At 40.3% G+C, this 19907-nt stretch overlaps 5 protein-coding genes across 5 annotated transcripts; 1 reads left to right on the plus strand and 4 right to left on the minus strand.

The window, feature by feature from the left end:
• Positions 1-25: 25 nt before the first annotated feature.
• LOC111782244 (trihelix transcription factor ASIL2-like) lies at positions 26-3796 on the minus strand. The gene is made up of 2 exons (XM_023663078.1): positions 2160-3796; positions 26-214 (listed from the first exon to the last, which is right to left on the minus strand). Exons 1-2 carry the CDS (start codon positions 3031-3033, stop codon positions 201-203), a joined length of 888 nt encoding a protein of 295 aa, XP_023518846.1. The 5' UTR covers positions 3034-3796; the 3' UTR covers positions 26-200.
• Positions 3797-3926: 130 nt separating this feature from the next.
• Positions 3927-6960, plus strand: LOC111782242 (peroxisome biogenesis protein 7). Its single transcript, XM_023663075.1, has 2 exons — positions 3927-5581; positions 6555-6960. Exon 1 carries the CDS (start codon positions 4355-4357, stop codon positions 5303-5305), a length of 951 nt encoding a protein of 316 aa, XP_023518843.1. The 5' UTR covers positions 3927-4354; the 3' UTR covers positions 5306-5581; positions 6555-6960.
• A 1019-nt stretch (positions 6961-7979) lies between these two features.
• LOC111782243 (protein PHOSPHATE STARVATION RESPONSE 3-like) lies at positions 7980-9913 on the minus strand. Its single transcript, XM_023663076.1, has 6 exons — positions 9734-9913; positions 9135-9510; positions 8955-9031; positions 8840-8876; positions 8558-8756; positions 7980-8488 (listed from the first exon to the last, which is right to left on the minus strand). The coding sequence occupies exons 1-6, from the start codon at positions 9734-9736 to the stop codon at positions 8290-8292; spliced, it is 891 nt and encodes a 296-aa protein (XP_023518844.1). The 5' UTR covers positions 9737-9913; the 3' UTR covers positions 7980-8289.
• A 3231-nt stretch (positions 9914-13144) lies between these two features.
• Positions 13145-14280, minus strand: LOC111782093 (protein DELAY OF GERMINATION 1-like). The gene has a single exon (XM_023662881.1). The coding sequence runs from the start codon at positions 14164-14166 to the stop codon at positions 13360-13362; it is 807 nt and encodes a 268-aa protein (XP_023518649.1). The 5' UTR covers positions 14167-14280; the 3' UTR covers positions 13145-13359.
• Positions 14281-15564: 1284 nt separating this feature from the next.
• On the minus strand, positions 15565-17635 carry LOC111782092 (CBL-interacting serine/threonine-protein kinase 12-like). Its single transcript, XM_023662880.1, has one exon. It carries the CDS (start codon positions 17351-17353, stop codon positions 15929-15931), a length of 1425 nt encoding a protein of 474 aa, XP_023518648.1. The 5' UTR covers positions 17354-17635; the 3' UTR covers positions 15565-15928.
• Between the last annotated feature and the right edge of the window lie 2272 nt (positions 17636-19907).

The raw sequence follows: 19907 nt of genomic DNA on the forward strand, positions 1-19907 counted from the left end.
AAAAAAAAATAAAAAAAAAAAAAAAAAAAAAAAAAAAAAAAAAAAAAAAAAAAAAAAAAAAAAAAAGAGCTAAGAACAATAAGAATATTGAAATAGCTCTAACAATCTGTCTGCCTTAGCGGTTCACTTATACCCATATCAGCTGCAATAATATGTACTTGGAGAAGGGCGAGACAAAGGTGGAAGCTCATCAAATGTCACTAACCATAGATGTCTGCAAAAACAGCAACAAGATGTATGGAAATCAGAAACAAATAACACATTATGCCAAACTAAGAATTCCATGCATACACAAATGTATTGTTAATGAACATTAGAAAGAATGGAACTTGTAATCTCATGAGATATTTTAAACCCTTCTTCTTCACCTTTCTTCTCGTGACCACCCCCTCACAATGCACTACACAGAGTTTGAGGCATCTAGAACTGTTTCCAATTGGGAAAGAAAAAATCATTGAAGTTTGTCTATCCATGAGTGTCCCAAGGGGTTTAGATTCAAGACAATAAGATTGGATATTTTTACGGGTTCTACCCGGACAGACAGACAGACAGACAGAACATTGATATCATTTTATCCAACAAGTTTATACAGGAAGATAACTCGCAAGATATTTGGCAGCATTCATAGTTACGAACCCAAATATAAGTTGACAAAAATGAAAAAGAAAGAAGGACGTTAAATTGTTCATCAAGCATGCCAATTCCAATTCCTCGTCTTGGATAAGTAACAAATTATATTCAAGCAAAGAAGAATATGCAAGGGACAAGATAACATCAAAAGGGAGTGGGGGCATAATAAGCTAAAAGGCTTACGGTTAGCAAGAACAATGGAACATGCAAGTACTAAGTGATCATCACCCTCCTCCTCCTCCATGCAAGTCCTAAGTGATCATCACCCTCCTTTAAACTTCTCCTATTTCTTGTGTCCAAGATTTTATAAAAATTTGAAACCGAGCATTACAGACTACTTTCCCTGTGCCAAATCTGTTTGTCTCTTGTATAACAAAGAATGTTTTCCCTCGATCTCTAAACATGCTACAATCACTAAAAGCTTCCAATATTAAAATGACTACAGCATCAAACCGCACATGATTTAACGAGTGAATCACAATACGAATGTCCAGCTAATTTTACACACTAGTACTGTATACAAGTTGCTGCTTACTAGCCTGCAACGTGAACTTTATGATACCAAATGTTCCCATCACTACAATCTTAGCCAGTAGAAGAACACTAAAGATGAGAATTGGAAAATCAGCAGTTTGATCTGCCAATTTTGAGTTCCTAGTATAAACAATTGGCAGAAATTTCTCACTTGGAGAAACTAATGGGTTATTTGCACCCTTACCTACCTAATCAACTCCTGAAGTACCAGATTATAATTGGATAAACGAGAAGATCAGGTGAAGGACATGCGCTGTAGAAGGATGAAAGATGGATTGATAGATAAAGACAAGCAGTTCGAAATCTCCTCGATCTAGTTAGCGAAGTTTGTTCGGTTAATTGGTAACTATGGAAAACTGAGTTCATGGATGATTTCCCCAAATCAACCGTCCACCCCTTGCAAATGCTTGAACAGCGAATTAGGGGAAACTAAAAGCAAAAGTAAATAACGAAAAGTCTAACCTCTTCAAAAAAAGACCATAACTATTAGACATCATCATTAAAAGGGTATATGTCTTGAAAGGGTTTGATCCTAATGCAAGTGGAAACAACGCTCATAAAACTCCAGAAGTTGACTCTACTATGTCTCGAGAATCACGTAAAGGAAACAAAAAGAGCCCGAGTGAGCTTCGAACAATCGATTCCTTCTAAGCAGACACCATAGTATGACATTGTAGGAGCAAACGTGCAGAACAAATCCTAGCAATCTCATGCATATTCTGAAAGGTTCAAACTCCAAAGGTATGCAATAAGAAATAAGAAATAAGAAATTGCAGCTCCTTCATCTTAAAATAATACCCATCAAGCGTACCTCTAATCCTTCACACACTAAACCAAACATATTAAAGAAGTAGAAACGAGTAGTGGTGAATGCAATTACATTTGTATTAACACTTAAAAGGAAGTTGATTTTTAAAACAAATGAAGGGGAAATTGTACATTTAAGAGAGTAACCCCCAACCCACAAATAAAGAAAGGTAAGAAATTTTGGTTACCATTGGAACCTGATTTCTTTCCACGCTTGATCCTCTCGAGTTGAACTTGAGTTTCCGTGAACATCTGCATTCGCTGCACCTCCAAGTCCTTTGCAAACTGCATTCTCTGCTTCTCTAATTCCACCATCTGCCTTAACTTCTCTGCTTCCACCCTTTCATACATCTTCCCAAATCTCTCTATTGCTTCGGCCAACCTTCTCATACCCCCTCCTTCTCCCTCCTCCTCCTCCTCAATACCCCTCTCCTCCGCATCTGCTTCCGCCTCCTCCTCCTCCTCTTCCTCCTCCTCTTCCTCTTCCTCCTCCTCCTCTGCTTCTGTAGCAGCAGCTGCTGCAGCCATAGCCGAATAATTCCTGCGAAAATGCCCCCCATCCACCACTGCCAATGGCCGCTTCTGCGGAATCGCCACAGAAACCGCATTTGCAGTCCCCGAAGGCGGCGCTTTCCGGTAGGAAAGAGGACGGACCATCGGCGGAGATGGAGACATGGAGGTGGATGGCTTTTTAAGAGAAACATTAGATCCGATAAGAACATCGAGGCGATCGTAAAAGGGCCAAGAGGAGGTTAGGGATCCGTTGGAAGCGGAAACTCTAGCCTTCTCGTTCTTGTACTTCTTCTTAATGGTATCGATTCGGTTTTTGCACTGGACGTCAGTACGGTGAGTCTTCTTGGAGTGACCATGGAGGGCATTGACCGCTTCAGCCACATCCTGCCAATCCTTCTGACGGAGATTCCCCCGGTTGAGCTCGACAAAACGGCGACCCCAAAAGTCGATGAGAGTGGAGGTAGCCTCCTGGCTCCAGCAGTCTTCACGAACGGGTATGGGTCGGGAGTGGCCAGACGACGGTGTCAAGGAATCTGTCATGTCGCCCATCGAGAGCGGCAGCGGAAATAGAAATATCGTAGGTGACCGGCGATCGGAGATAAGAGATGTAAGGGATTAGATCGGGATGGGGATGGGGATGGGGATGGGGCTGGAGGAGAGAGGAAAATGGTAGGGTTAAGCAGGGAAGGGTTAAGGGTTGAGGTTAAAGAAGTTGCGTCGGCGACGAAGTGCCGGACGCGTGAGCCGAATGCGTCGGGGGGAGAGTGAGTAATACGGTACGGTCGAGCCGTTGATGTCGCCATTCCGGGAGAGAGGGGGGAGCCGTGTCGCATCAATGGCTTAGGTTGCGTCACGGTTGAGATTGACGGTGAGGTACCGGCTCGGCTTGGGTTGGCTCGGGTTGATGGAATCATATTGCTGAATCGAATTGAATTCAATCATGGACAAAGACATGTAAACCTGCGTCGGTATAACTATTTGGATCTTGGAAGGTTTGGTTTGGTTTGGTTGGGTTTGGTTGGTTCGGTCCGATGTGGGTGACAGAAGGTGGGGTCACCGTTCTGTAACCCGCACCCCATCCCAACTTCTCGAATTAACCTTCTTCTTCTCCATCGCAGGTCATGAAGTTCCGGTTGGGCCTGGACTGGACCTTCCTTTGCTTTGGACCCAACTCCCACCCGATCCTTATTTTGACCCGACTTTATCAAACCTCCCGCTTCACTCTTTCACCAAATTGTTGAATATAACTATTTTTTCCCCTTAAAATATAACTAGCAAAAACATTTTTTGATAAGAAAATCCATTTTCTTTATTTATATAATTAATTTTTTAAAAAACGCTAAAGGGCTCCGATTAGTCCACAACAAGAATGGGCCTACATATTTTACGAGTCCAGGCCCAGTTAATGCCACTTTTAGGAGTCCAGGCCCAGTTAATGCCGCTTTTACGAGCCCAGGCCCAGTTAATGCCACTTTTACGAGCCCAGGCCCAGTTAATGCCGCTTTTACGAGCCCAGGCCCAGTTAATGCCGCTTTTACGAGCCCAGGCCCAGACAATGCCACTTTTACTAGCCCAGGCCCAGTTAATGCCACTTTTACGAGCCCAGGCCCAGTTAATGCCACTTATACGAGCCCAGACCCAGTTGATACCACTTTTACGAGCCCAGGCCCTATGATAATTCTTACCTCAAATTATTTATTTACCTAATTCTAATTTAAAATAGATTATGAAAATAAAAAATATAACGTTTTCTTGGAAAAGGGGTATGTAATTTCTGGTAGATAAAGATGCATAGATTCCAACAAATCCAGAGAGAGAGAGAGAGCTTAGCTTATTCCTGAACTGAACTCCGAGTTCTACACCTTCAATCATGCCCGTCTTTAAAACCCCCTTCAATGGCTACTCTGTCAAGTTCAGCCCCTTTTACGAGTCCCGTATCGCCGTCGCCACTGCCCAAAATTTTGGAATTCTCGGCAATGGTCGCCTTCACGTCCTCGATCTCAATCCCGCCGGCCCCATCTCCGAGCACATCGCCTTTGACACCGCCGACGGAGTCTACGACGTCTCTTGGTCCGAATCTCACGACTCCCTTCTTGTCGCCGCCGTTGCCGATGGCTCTGTCAAGCTCTATGACCTCGCTCTTCCTCCCACATCTAATCCCATTCGATCCTTCCACGAACATACTCGTGAGGTTCACTCTGCTGACTACAACCCTGTTCGTCGCGACTCCTTTTTGACTTCCTCTTGGGACGATACCAGCAAGCTCTGGACCCTTGACCGTCCCACCAGCGTCCGAACCTTCAAAGAGCATGCCTATTGCGTCTATTCTTCGGTATGGAACCCTCGCCACGGCGATGTGTTCGCTTCAGCCTCTGGCGATTGCACCGTACGCATCTGGGATGTGCGTGAACCATCCTCCACCATGATAATTCCAGCTCATGATTTCGAAGTTCTATCTTGCGATTGGAATAAGTACGACGATTGTTGTATTGCTACGGCTTCGGTCGATAAATCGATTAGGGTATGGGATGTGAGGAGCTACAGGACCCCGGTTTCTGTTTTGAATGGCCATGGATATGCAGTTAGGAAAGTGAAATTCTCCCCGCATCGGCAGGGTTTGCTAGCGTCCTGCTCGTACGATATGACTGTGTGTTTGTGGGATTACATGATGGAGGATGCTCTTGTTGGGAGATATGATCATCACACAGAATTCGCCGTCGGAATTGATATGAGCGTGCTTGTTGAGGGGCTGCTTGCTAGCACTGGATGGGACGAACATGTTTTTGTATGGCAGCATGGGACTGATCCAAGAGCCCCATGAGAAAGGAAAGATTTTGCTACTTCTGAAGAATTTATGAATTTTATCATGTTACAGTTCATAGATTTTAAGTGAATAAGTCATTTTAGTGTTACAAAAAATGAAAATGCACTACTTGTTGGCTGAAAGTATGTTCGTTCAAGATTGAACCGAATGTATTATTGTAGTCATTTTCTTTGTTCAAGATTGAATATAAGCTTCTTTTTCTCTGGAACTTGTATTCCTTGGACCTAGTCTTTTACGCCATCTCTGACATTGTGAAGGGATTAGTATGTGACGGTGAGTATATTCCATAGTTTTGAAGTCCTATTATCTTCCTGCTAGAGTAGTAAGTGAACTTTGCCTTTTCGTGAGGCTCCTCTTTTGTGGCCATCTTATTTTCTGTAGGGTCGTTGCCCTGTAAAGATTATATTGACTGTACTCCTAGGCTGCTTGGTTTCCATGCTTGTGTGAACATGAGGTAGACAACCTACATGGATGCCAACTTGAAATTTCTGGTATAAATCATTGTGTACATCATTTCAGCTGGGGGAGGGATCAGAACAAGAAAGTTAGAATAGGAGCTTAGCGGTAATCGGGCTATTCTAGAACAAGACAGGCAATTCACTGGTTACTGGTTTTAAAATCACCAACTAGACCAGCTGTTTTAGATACGTCCCGTGTTTATCTACCTACGTCAGTGTATCCATGTGTGTCATATAATTGCGATCATTAGATACGTCCCGTTTTTGGCATTTCCTAATCCATGGAAACCAGATTTGTGAACTGTAGATGCATGATGTAGGAAATCTTGTATCTGTGAGCATGACTCAATTAGTTAGGACATGTTGTCGAACTTTCAAAAATTGTGCAACCACACCTTGCTTGTTTGAATCCAGAATGGTATTCATCTTGATTCTTAGATAGTGTCTGGACCATGTCACTGTAACTATACTGCATACACTTGCATATGCGTATGAATATCATCTTTAGATCAAATCATCCTACTGAAACTCCCTTCTGTGTAGTATCACTTGAGGAACTTGATGCATTTCGACACTGACGTGTGCCTAAAAAGATACTTGGGATAAAAAAATTCATTCAATGGTCTAACCTTCTGGTCTGTTTTGTATACTTTGATTGACTGTTGTTTCTGGTTACATCGAGTCTTGTTAAGTGGACTGCAGGCAGACTTTTGTGATAGGAGGAAACCGCTATTCTGTAAAGATGTGTAAAAATTCTAGAAAATGTAACTGCTAAATGTTTCTTGCAGAAAGGAATGGTTACTGGCATGCAGGATACTGGGAAGAGCTCTGCAGAAATTTGGTGGGAACCTCAATCTTGTTACACAGCAGTCAGCAGAAAGGATAGAGAGAAACTGTGTAACCCAACAGGCTTGCCACTGCATGTCTCATGCTGGCTCATGAACGCCCTTGCTTCACTCACAGTTCCATCAGTTGTTAACTGGAAGAGCATTAAGCCATCTAGTCAGTGAGCCATTAGTCATTACCCCTTGCGCTTTTCCCTGCATCTCATCTTGTCCGTCTCGATTCTCTGTCGTCAAGATAAGCTCGGCCTATAATTCTAATTCTAGTCGAACTTGAAAATCTTGTTCTAAGGGTGTACTGAGATCTGATTAAATCATCGATCTTTTAATTCAATACATTCTCCTTTTCCTACTTTTTTTTAATTTCATGCCTAGTTTCTTAAAATGTCAATTTTTAGAGGCTTGAAAGAAGCGAGGGGCCTACATATGTGCCATATCTTTTGTCCCAAGAGGCCATCGCACTTATTTTAAAAAAAGAGATTACTTCATTGATGTAACACACGAATGTAAGAGATTACTTTATTGATGAAACACACAAATGGAGACAGCTACCTTAGGGACAAGTTACAAATATGTGATTTCGATTCTCTATAAAGGATCAGAAATGCCTTGCTTACGTACCATTGGGAAGTGCATTAACATAAATACGACAGTAAGAAGAGATAATACAAAAGTGTGTAAGCTATAAAAACGAGTCAAGTTTATCTCTAGCAGATATTATCCTCTTTGGGTTTTTCCTCCCGGGGCGTTCCCTCAAAATTTTTAAACACATCTATTAGGAAGAGATTTCCAAACTCTTATAATAAAATGTATTGTTCCCCTCTCCAACCAATGTGAAATCTCACAATTCATCCACCTTTGGGGTTAGCATTCTTATTGGCACACGTCTCACAATTAAGTGCTATAATAGAGTCATTATAATCAGCAAAACAAGTTAGATCGAGAGGACCCAGAGGCCACCAGAATGCAAATATCTTCCTTTAACGTGGATTTTAATGGCCCTTCGTTTGTCCATCCGTGATTCTATTAGGAGGAGGTTTCTTTTCGATTGCGAGTGAGTTATCTAATATTAATGCGACAGAAAGAATCAAAACTGCAAATGCCATGCCACTGGCACTGGCTTCTCTTCTTGAGCTGTGATGTTAGCATCTAGAGGGCTCTTATATGTCCTCATTCTTGTTCAATGCAGCGTTTTCTATGTATCTCAACAGTAGGGGAAAAAAACAATAAAAGCAGACAAAGAGACAAATGCATAAAGAGAAAGCGAATGGGCATGGCATTGTCACAGGTAATCTACTGATGGGGGAAACTCAATGGATCCCATATTGATGAAGTTCAGCTCGTGGATGACGTAGGAGGTCTGCAGAATTATTAAAGTGAAGAATATGCAATGAGTTACATTATGAGTGTTGTTTGTCTGCCATACATGCAATGAATGCCAAAACTCAAAATGAATTCAAACCCAAACGGCTGCAAAAGTTCTTCCCCTTTTTTTCTCTCTGTCCCTCAAACTATTATTGGGTACAATTATCATGGCCAGCTGATTTTGCAATAGGAGACCACATTGTTATTATCATCATCATCATCATCTTCTCTGCAACTCAACCAACAACTTCACTTCACTTCTCTATCCTTTTGGCTTTGTGTATAATATGTATATATGACATCACACAGGTAGCATTCAAGAAAGGGAAAGTTCAGTGGTGATTTCTTTATTACTATTACTCTTTGTGTGGCTCAATCCCAGCTGCAACTCTGGCTCCCATGCCTCTCTCAACTCTCTTATCTTTCCATGACTTGCCGTTGGATCATTCATTCTTCTCATCTTCCACGCCCTTTCTCCTAAGCTACTCCATCTACTCTTTTGCTCCAAAACTTGGCTACATCCAAATACCAAACGGATAAACAAGCAACAGAAAGTACATTCAAAAGTTTATAAGTGCTGATACCTGTAAGGCCTGCCATGATAGGGTGCAAAAAGTGTTGTTCTACCAGTTCCAAAGTGGGAATGGAGATGCCTTGTGAGTACTGGATGGCAGCAAGAATGGCGGGTTGGTTGTTGGAGCAATAAGCTCATGATGCCATTATTACTGCTATTGAAGTATCCTCCATGCCCATGCATCACCCCATTGCATGCTTCTCCTATAACTATTACATACAAAAACAAAACTTTTGAAAAACCCTAAATCCATAAAGATATGAACTTTGTTAAATAAAACCCTAATCTGTACCTTGCCCCGTTTGGTCAAGCTTCTTACTTCGATACATCTGAAAAGGCAATGCGTGTGTGGCTAATTAGGGTTAGGGAAAGTGAAAACTCATAAAAAGTTTTGATTTTTACAGTACCTGTAAATGGCTCTTAACATGGGCAATGCTTAGTCCTTTCACATTCATCAGCTGAAGAACCAACTTGGGTGTTGCTCCTACAATTAACGAAAAGATTTGAACTTTCTAACTATTTTGGATTAAGAGACTAAATTTACACAAACCCTTTTGAAATTGTTGAAAGAAGAGAAAGATTAATACTCTCTTGGCCACCAAGCCTTTCAACAGCATTCACAAAATTGAGATGAAGCTCAGGAGTCCAACGTAGACGAGGCACCTTTGATCTAACATACTGTCTCACTGTTGTCCTCCTTGCATTTTGTTCTCTTGATGAGTTATTAGCATTCTGAATTGAAGTGCTTCCATATTTTTTTCTCTCTTCATTTTGCTCAACTACTACATTAGCGTCATGATCACCATCTTCAACTTCAACCCTTGCCTCTTCATTCAAATCAATCAATGAGCATTTTCTTGATGACAATGGATTGAACTTCTCTTCGGCTCGACTCGCTCGCCTTTCATCGGTCCCGTCCCGCTTACGTCGATCTCGAAAATTCAATAATAGGTTGCTGCAATACTGACAAGAAAAGGGTCTAAAAGGGTAAGATTTTAAGGGGAAAAGGATCATGATTCAGATCATCTACATAAACATATCAAGAACTATTTAAGTATAGAAATTAGGTTTCTTCTATTAAACCTAAAAGCATAAGGTAATAAACTTAAATCATTTTTTAAAATCTATTTACAAATAAAGCTATGAATATCATGAATTAAAAGAAAGATGAAATATATATACAAACCATGAATAGAAGATGATGAGATTGAGCTTGAATAGCTCAAGTTTATGTTCCTCTTGAAGGTAATTGAAGAATGAATCAACAAAGTTTGAAGTCCTCGATCTAAAAGGCTGATTCCCACTTCAAATAATCAACAAAGCTCCACTCCAGTTCATTGATTGGATCAAACTGACGTTTATATTGAGAAAGAGAGAGTTTTGATGATCTGTGAGTTAGGCTTGTTTTTAAAGCAGCAGGTATCATGATTTCATAAGCTATATATTGTTGGACTTTTATTCATGCAAAAGCGTAAGAAGCTGACCTTTTTTCTTTTCTTTTCTTTTTGGATATCTCTCCCTCCCCACTTGTGGTTGTAATAATAATCCAATAATGCTAACCAATGGGATTTAATTTCCACAAAAACTGTTGGGAAATATTCATGTGACTGTCCCGCTCTCACCTTAATTGACTGAGTACCTCTGAGCTACAAAGTTGCTCAAATGAACAGAGTAGATTAGATATCCAAACAATCCATATACCCACCATTTTCAATGCCTTCCTACCCAAATTTGGACTTTTTTCACTCTTTTATAACCTCAACAATTGCAAAATGCAGAAAACACAAAAAACTCATGTTTTTTTTTACTCCATTTCTTCACAAACTTGTTTCTTCTTTACATGAATATCAAAAACAAACCCTTTTGTTGTTTGAACACGTACGTGTATAATAAATAAGGCAAGCCTTATTTATTGGGTTCGTGTGGGTGTGTGAAAGGCAACAATTAAAAAGTACCAACTCCCTTAGCAACAAAAACCTCATAAATTTCTAAAGAATAATTAAAGGTATGCTCTATATGTATAGCAACCCCACACCTATGTCTCCAACCTCCCTAATTCCATTAACAATTCTATGAAATTCTTGCGTTACCATCACACATTTACATGGATCTCATTCATTCCCATAACTCCCTTTGGTTTGGTCTTTCAAGAATCAAAATGGGTAGACTTTATTAAGAGTATATTACAATGATTAAACATATTATAATGGAACACCCTTTTGGATATAACCCTGATTGAATGAGGTATTATCGGTTAAATAAGAAGCTCATAGAAGGGAGCATGGGTTGATTACCTACCCAATTGACTAATAATTATACTCACTTGTTTGTAGGGTAATAATTGGAGGGGAAATAGAAGTAAATGGGTCCATAATTTAATTCTGGTGCAACTATTCTTTACATAATGCTGCAGAATAGCATTATTTATGCTAGTGTGTAGCACCATAATGCTATTTACATATGTATATCTGTAAGAGAATTGGTAGGGTGTGAGGTGAATTATAGGTAGCATGTGGGTTCTACTTTTTGCGTAAGAAAACACATGAATCGTTCATAATTTTAAACTCAAATCCAAAACCATCTGGGATCCTTATGATGAGGAGGTGTTATTTAATATAACATGTGATTTGTTTGGTTAGAAGTTAGCCAAAGATTTATTGGTTACAAGTGTGGAGGTCTTTACTAAGAATTAGTATGGCTAAGGTTAGCTGAATAATTGCCATTAGGACACTAATCTCAAACTTTCTATTCTTCTACTTAGTTCAAGGATACTAATGTTTAGAGATTATTATTGGGGAGGAGAACAGTGTGGAAACCTTCTCCTAGCAAACGCATTTTAAAGCGAAGCCCGAGAGAGAAAGCTCAAAGAGGATAACGTTTTAAAGCTTTGAGGGGAAGCTCGAAAGGGAAAACTCAAAGAGGACAATATCTGCTAGCGGTGGATCTGGGTCGTTACATTTCCATACTCATATAAAGAACCGAAGTGGGATCTCACACAATCCACCCCCCTCTCCTTCGGGGCATAGCGTTCTCACTGGCACTCATTCCCCTCTCCAACCAATGTGAGATCTCACAATCCACCTCCTTCGGAGCCAGCATCCTCACTGGCACTCGTTCCTCTCTCCAATCGATATGGGATCTCACAATCTACTCCATTCGGGGCCCAGCTTCCTCGCTGCACACTGCCGAGTGTCCACCCACTTCAGGGCACAACTTCCTCACTGGCACACTACATGGTGGTATCTGGCTCTGATGGCATTTATAACAGCCCAAATACACCGCTAGCAGACTGACATCTTTGAGTTTTTCCTTTTGGGCTTCCCTTCAAGATTTTTAAAATGTGTGTGCAAGGAAGAGGTTGTCACACCGTTATAAAGACACGTTTTAAAATTTTGAGGGGACGCTCAAAAGAGAAAACTCAAAGAAGACAATATTTGCTAGCGATGGGTTTAAACGGTTACATCTTAAAAACTTGGATTCAAACGAATCTATGCCATAATTGTAAAGATATAGTTTTGTTTCCTGTTGATACAGATAGAGCTGCTCCTTGTTGTTGTTCGTGGAGAGTAAAGAAGGCATATCATAATTGATGGAAGCTACAATTCAGCAGCTAGCTAGCCTAAGTCTTCCAATATTTATTATGTGTTAGGGTGAGTACAATTTTCAATTTAATCACATTAAATGATTGATATAAAAGTCAAATCCAGCGTTACAATATTTTATGACTCCATTTTTTTATAAATTATTCAATATTATAAGGATCACCATTTTCACAACCCAAGTACTTTTCAGTCTCTTTCTTTCTTACAATTATACAAATGATAGTAACGTTATATCAATTACGTTCAAGAATTTCTCTTCATTATTCCTGCCCGTCTACGCTTTCCTAGGCTCTCTTCATTTATAAAAGGTTCTCACACTTTCGTAAGCTCACAAATAAGTTGATCGTATCAAGCTTGAATGATTATATATGCACTCTAAACTATACGAGCTTCTTTGTATAATCCAGTGAATCGAATAAAAGTCGAAGCTTTTAGTTTTAAAACCATAATTTTAATAAGAGAGAAGGTAATAATAATATTATATAATTGAGATTTAGAGATATGCACGTAAGCGGTGATGGCCTGAGCAGTGAGTCGGCCCATTAGGAAGACAAGTGACTGAGGAGTGGAACAGAAGTACTGGGCCTCCTTCACGACAAATATATACCTTAAGCAGATTCAAACAGAAGTACTGTCACCTATTTTGGACCAACTATCCATAAATTTCTTACCCATATCATTTTTAAAATTAAATTAAAATAAAATACACCAAATCAATGAACCAACCCTGGAAACTTGAGCCCAAGCCGACCCTAGAATTGGCCTCATTAGGACCTAATTTGAAAACAGTCTACAAAAATGATATTACTTGTTTTACTATTTTACTATTGCTAGCTATCATGTGGAGGTGGGTGTTATTACCATTGATAAAACATAAGAATGACATTTCTTATGTTTGTGTTCTTTTTTAAAAAATATTTTATCATGTGACGAAGATAATTTACCGAAGTTACTGCATTTGAAGAAGTAATGATCATTCATTAGATAAGGAAACAAAATTCCAAATCCTATTTTGAATTAATCATTAAAAAAAAAGGTAACGAGTCCCAAAGCATAAGAGAAACAACAAGCAAACCATAAGATTTAGTATAATTCCCTAATGACTAAGAGATACGACTAAGTAGCGATGTAAAAGAGACAAGTATTTTTGTGTGCGTGGGCAGAGGGCAGAGGGCAGAGGGCAGAGTAATGTAATCGGCAAAGATGAGAACTAAGCAGTGGTTTGATTTGGGCAGATACCCATTCTGCCGTGCCTTCGATCGCTTCCTTTTCCCCATTCCCGCACGCATAGATGAAGTTTCTTGCTGAAGGCTAAGAGTGTCACCGTCTGCAACGGTCTCAGAATCTCGGTCAGCTCAATCAGCGTACGAATCCTGAGTTTGTCCGCTTCCTCCAAGATTCTGAGCATCTCCCCGTCCTGTTTTTCCAGAGCCCTCTCCAGCTCCTCGCTTATCTCCTGCTCTCTCACTGATCTCATCGCTATCCCCACCACCGTCTGGTCCGCTATCTCCTCCTGCAGTCTCGCGAGCTCCGACGTCAGCCTCTCCTCTTCCTTGATGGTTCTCTTCTGCAGATTCTCCAGCTGCTCCATTTGCTGGGGCGACAGATCTCCCAATTCATCTACCGATTTCATCCGCTGCCGGAACTGGAGGAGTCGCGTTTCGAGATCGAGGCTTGTGAGGGAGTAGGCCAGGCGGATGAAGAGGGAGGGGCGACAACCCGCGATCCATAGGAGAGAGGTTTCTCTGGCGGTGCACCAGACAGGGGCGAAGTATGCGGACACGTCTTTTTTGGCTAGGTGGGTTCGTCGATCAATGTAGTCTTGGAACCGCTCGATGTTCTTGTCGATGAGGTTGATGAGTTGGCGTTCGGTTTCTTGTGGGTCGGAATTTACTCTGCTTTGGACTGCGTCGAGGGCTTCGAAAAGCTCCCTCTGGCTCTCCTCTTGGAGCTTCAACCAGTCCTGGAAACAGCGGTTGGATTCAGCGTGGTCGCTGCTGCTCCCAGTTTCCGCCATATCTCACGAACCTAAAGCGCTCTGTTTCATTTATTTATACATCTTTGTGAAACACGAAAAAGCATGGCATGTGTTGGAGGGCAGGAGACGTGCCCTCAAATCCTCCCAACTTCATATTTGTAATAAATAAAATTATAAATTTATTTGGATTCATACAAAACCCCGAAATTCCATGAAAGTTGGGGCATCAAAACGTTAATTGCATATGAATGTTTAGATGGAGGATGAATAAAATTGTATATGGATAATAAATGAGGCAGCAAAAAGACAACGTGTCTCTCTAGAGGGATCCTTAACACAGAAGGAAAAAGCTACATTGAGAATTCCCAAGTGTTCATATTGTGTTCCATTTCCCCCACTTCCCCCTCGAAAGTTCGATTGTCCGAACTCTGATTTCAGGAGCCTCCAAAAGGGAAAAGAAATAAAAACAAAACCTTTGATTTGGTGCATCGGGCGTTGGCGTGTGACGTTTATCGATGTGAAGTAGGCGCATCGAAGTCGGAGATTGCTTTCCGCTCACCCTTCCTCTCTCAATAGGTTTGTGCTGTGAATCCTGAATGTGGCCACAAATTCCACATGAATACATGCGTACAATCAACCTTTAATTTTGGTGCACCCTCCCATTTATAATACTCTCAAATACATTATTATAAGCTTTCCTTCCTTTGTTCTTCTTCTCCCCCCAACCAAATACATTATTACAAGGTTTCCTTCGTTTGTTCTTCTTCTCCTCCCCAACCAATGTGGGACATCACAAATTCTAATTAAAATTTATGTCCAATGGATTCTTAATATAACAAAACCAAAATTATAAAATAAAAGTTTGAAATTGCATAGATATTAAAATGGTAAGTTCAAACTAATTTTAATTGGTTGTGCTGTGTAGGCTATGTTCATACTAAAAAAAATACAATTTTTTAAAATTAAGAAAACAGAATTAAAATGAAATGGGGAATTGGAAGAAGAAAAAAATGAGGGAAGGGTAATTAAATAAGGACGTTACAGATTCTATTCTAAAAGTAAATTAAATTTCAGAAATTAATCATAATTAAGACCGGTGTGCTGTCATATCAGAGGTATGATGGTTTAAGAATAAACCCTAAACCCACCACAGAAATAAAACATTAATTAATGTTATTTTAAGATATCACATAAATAACAACCATCATACTTACTTTAATCCTCGTCCTTTTTTGTTTTAATAATAATTTTGTTTCCAGTTAACCATAGTTTTGTATTATTGTAAATATTATATGTAGCAGTGGAATGAATGGAGCCAAAAGAAGCTCAACTCACAATATTATATGGAGCCTAAATTTGGTAGCGAAATAGACAGTCCTTCCTTCCTTCCATCAAGATGGTACCAAAAATTATGAATTGATATCAATTTGAAAGTGATTTTGGCAACATCCTAAAAACCATTCTTAGTCAATCAATCACTACAAGATTACATGTATTGTATCACACATTGAAGATTGCATATGAACACCTCAAAATTACCATTCTTTTTCTTTGTAATCTCCGCGATGAATCCAAATTTTCTCAACAGAGGCACAACCACACAGAAGAACAATGGAAATAAAAGAGAGAAACAAAAAAGAACAAAATGAACAAGTTATGTTATCATACATTAGATGAGATGGGGTTGGGGTTGGGGTTGGGGTTGGGGTTGGGGTCTTTGTTGGTTATAGCAGAGGAGAACGATAAGTCAGAGAGAGTGAACAGAAAAGCGTACCCTTTTCTTCTTTAAATGAAAATCTCTTCATTCAGTATCTGATGGTATATGTGATGATGGAGCGGCAGCAGAGTCCTCCACCTCCACCTTCAAATTCAACAATGCCGGTTTCAATTCCTCGTTACAGAACTGTTCATACTCTGCCTTATCTCCCCCTTTCCTCTTCACCTCCACCATCACTAATTTCTGCGTCAACTCGAATACCTCTGCTGCGATCGTCAATGGCCCTTTTACTCCTTCCCGCGACCCTTCTAAACTCACTCTGCAATCCTTCTTCCTCACCGTGAAACTCACCAATTTTGCAATCTCCTCCAATTTCGATATGATCTTCGACACCGGCGCACTGGACACAAATCTTGCCTCTTCCCCTCCGTCCTCAAACAACCCCGAAAGATCAAATCCAGGCGAGAACGAAATGATGTCAAATGCATTCAAACTCGCCGGTCTTGGGAGTGTACTAACCTTTCTTCTGGTCTCAATAATTTCGGAATCCGATTCGGATTGAGATTGATCCGACGAGGAATCGATAATATCGACATCGTTTTGGTCGTCCTCAATGCTGCAAACCTTATCATCTTCGATGTAGAATTTGATATGCTTGTAACCCTTTTTGAACCATCTATTCTCCATGATTTCTGGAATTGTGAAACGGGTTTCGGGGTTTGTGTCCAAAAGACGAGATAGGAGTCGAATTAGCTCCGGGGAAAACCATCTCGGACAACGGAACTCACCCCTGTAAATCTTCTTATACATTGCCATAATATTTTGGTCGTGGAAGGGCAGATAGCCGGCCATCAGAACAAACAGAATAACCCCACAGGACCAAATATCTACCTTTGCGGCCTCGTACCCTTTCCGGGTCAAAACCTCCGGAGCAACATACGCCGGTGTACCACAAAAAGTATGAAACAGCCCATCTTGTCGAATTTGGTCGGACACGGCACTAAGGCCAAAATCGGAGACCTTAAGATTCCCATTTTCATCCAGCAACAAATTCTCCGGTTTAAGGTCGCGATGGAAAACACCGCGCGCATGGCAAAAGGCAACGGCGGAGATTAATTGCTGAAAGTACTTCCGAGCAACCTCTTCCTTCAATCGGCCCTTGGAGACCTTCTTGAAAAGCTCGCCGCCGCGTACATATTCCATAACGAAGTAGATCTTGGCCTTGGTGGCCATAACCTCAAAGAGTTGGACGATATTGGGGTGTCGAACGCGGCGGAGGATAGAGATCTCGCGTTTGATGTGGGCGATTAGACCACCCTTGAGGATCTTCTCCTTGTCGATAACTTTAATGGCGACACTTTGGTCTGTTTTAATGTTCCGGGCATGGTAGACCTTAGCGAAGGTGCCGTGACCAAGGAGCTTCCCGATCTCGTATCGGCCCAAAAGAAGAGCCGGCATGTCCTTCTTGGTAGTCTCGGTCTTCTTGTCGGTGTCCGGCCGGTCGGCCATAGATGGACACAAAATCGAGGAAATAAAGGAAAACGCAAGACTGATTTGGAGGCTAATCTAATGCGGTGGCATTAAAAAAGATGGCAGCTTTTTTGGGATGATTTTTCTTTTTGCTGGATTTGGGTTCCGAGAGGAGGTTTGAGCGTGAAACGATAAAGTTGATGTTTTTTCTTCTGATTTTGGCGAGAGAGAGAAAGAGATTGTGATTGTGGGTATATACACCATTACATTATAACTTCGCTCCTCTGTTTCTCTGTTTCTCTGTTTCTCTCTCTATCCCTCTCTTGTCTCACCCATTTTCTGAATATTCATCGCCACGTATGATAAATCTTATTTATTACTATTTATTTCACTATTTTAATTCATTTATTTACGAAAATTACCCATTTAAACACAACAAATTCTCCCTATTTCCTTTTATGATATACAAATTTGAAAATATAATTAATACAAATGCAATGAATCCTGAAACAGTGGGGAAAAATAATACTTAAAATGTTTTTTTTTTTTTTTTAAAGTAAGGTTAAAAGACAGAGACACGCGGCAGAGTTTGAGGAGAAACAGAGGGTACAAAGGTAATTAAAATACGGAAAACACAAGTGGGGCCCAAGCAAACGGTACAACATTTTTTTGTGGTCAGTCCACTTTTGAATTAGATGGCGCTGACGTGTCTTCATGACCCACACGTCCCCAGTTAAAAATCCGTTGCAACTCGGTGCTCCTCACGTCCAACCTGGTGTCACAATACAGTCGGTAAGCGTGACCGTGACATTTGGTACCATACTTTTTCAAATGAGTATTAAATATTTTTTAAGGGAAGAAAAGTAAAAAAGAATTAAACAATTAACAAAAATATAAAAGTATTTCCATTCATGTTTGAAAATGAAGTATTAAACCCATATTTAGCTAAATTTATAAAACTGTACTAAAGAAAAGAAACACTTCAAATTTTAAAATAGTATCCCACGGACGAGTTGAGTGGGTTCCGTTCTATGGAGGTCAAATAACGTTAAAAAAAAAAAAAAAAAAAGTAAGAGATAACGTGGGGTCCGGCACGGGCAGGGGAAGAAGAAGCGAGTCAACACGATGGACGGTGGTGGTTCGTTGACACGCAAAGGTATTGATAAGAATGCTGTGAAACACGCAGTTCCAGATTTTGGATTGTTGCACGCCAAAGAGCGGTGACGCCGACGCGTGAGCCACAAAGGTGGCAACCATTCGAAATTAGAAAATGGTCTTTCGACGAATCCTGGGGGCACTACTACTACTACTACTACTCATTCCGTTTTCTCATTTAATTCCATATTTTATAATAAATTGCTTCTAATTTAATTAAATACAATATCAAATTTTGCGTTCATAAATAAAGCTTAAGATTTAAGAGTACATTAAAGTTCCATTCCAACTAAGATAACCGCCCAACCACCTACCAACTTATTAATCCAATAAATAAATGAGATTATTGGTATGAAATGCCACGATGGATGTGTATATTTGACAATTTTAACGTTGCTTTCGTCTTTAAGTAATCTTTCTCAATAATAATTGAACTTTTGCTATTAATATATTATGACTCAATTTAATTGGGACAGATGGGTTTTAGTTTGCCGAATTAATAATTAAATAATATTTTATAAAATTACAAATTTGGTCAAATTGGGGCTTCATTGATTATGGGCCTCAACCCCAAAATCATGCAGCCCACCATACTGGCAGGGCCGTGGGCTGAAGGAGTCAGGCAGGCATAGGAATAGCGGTCTTCGCGAGTCCGCCACTGCCGCTGGCAGCGAGGCAGTCAAGGATGTTGACTGGGTCTTGAGATTTAGTATCAGAACGCGTAGCATTATACCCACGGTTGGCATCAGCTTCACTGCCTGTGCCTTGCCAACTCCATTTTTGACCGCCACTGTTCCCAATAAACAAAAGTAAGATAAGGTCTGAAGTAACGGGGGAAAGGATAAGAAGTAAATTTGAGTAAAAAGGAGATTTAAAGATTGAGCAGGGCAGAGGGAGAGAGGGGTAGCATCATGATTAATATGGGGGCAAAAGGGAGTGATCTGATGCTGCATGGTCAAAGCTTGGCCCTTGATATCCACAACATCCCCTTTTCCTTCCACCTCCAATTCCATTAATCATCTTCCCACGCCTATAATTCTCGGGTTTTCAGGCTACCAAAATGAATGATGTGTAAATAAAAGGTGTCAACATTTTTTGGGTTACCTTTTGTCAGTAGTAATAGAAATAGCAATAATTTAGGAGTCAAGTCAACCTGTTTTATTCTGCCTGCCCATTCAGTGTCATTTTTCTTGATTAAAAGTTGACTTTCATACCTCCATTGTTTGTTCTTTCTTTTGGCCTTTTCTGTTTTTACCCTTTTTTGCCCAACCACACCACTCCTCTCTCCATACCAAATTACAGTATATGATTTTGAGATTAAACAAGTTGAAACAAACTGCTTATTTCAATGAAAAAATAGACTAATTTGAGGGGAATGAAAATGTACTTGAAAATAAGAACATATTACATCAAAATGATTTAAGGAAGATGATTTAAG

The sequence above is a fragment of the Cucurbita pepo genome, chromosome LG19 (assembly GCF_002806865.2).
Source record: "Cucurbita pepo subsp. pepo cultivar mu-cu-16 chromosome LG19, ASM280686v2, whole genome shotgun sequence".
Lineage (NCBI taxonomy): Eukaryota > Viridiplantae > Streptophyta > Magnoliopsida > Cucurbitales > Cucurbitaceae > Cucurbita > Cucurbita pepo.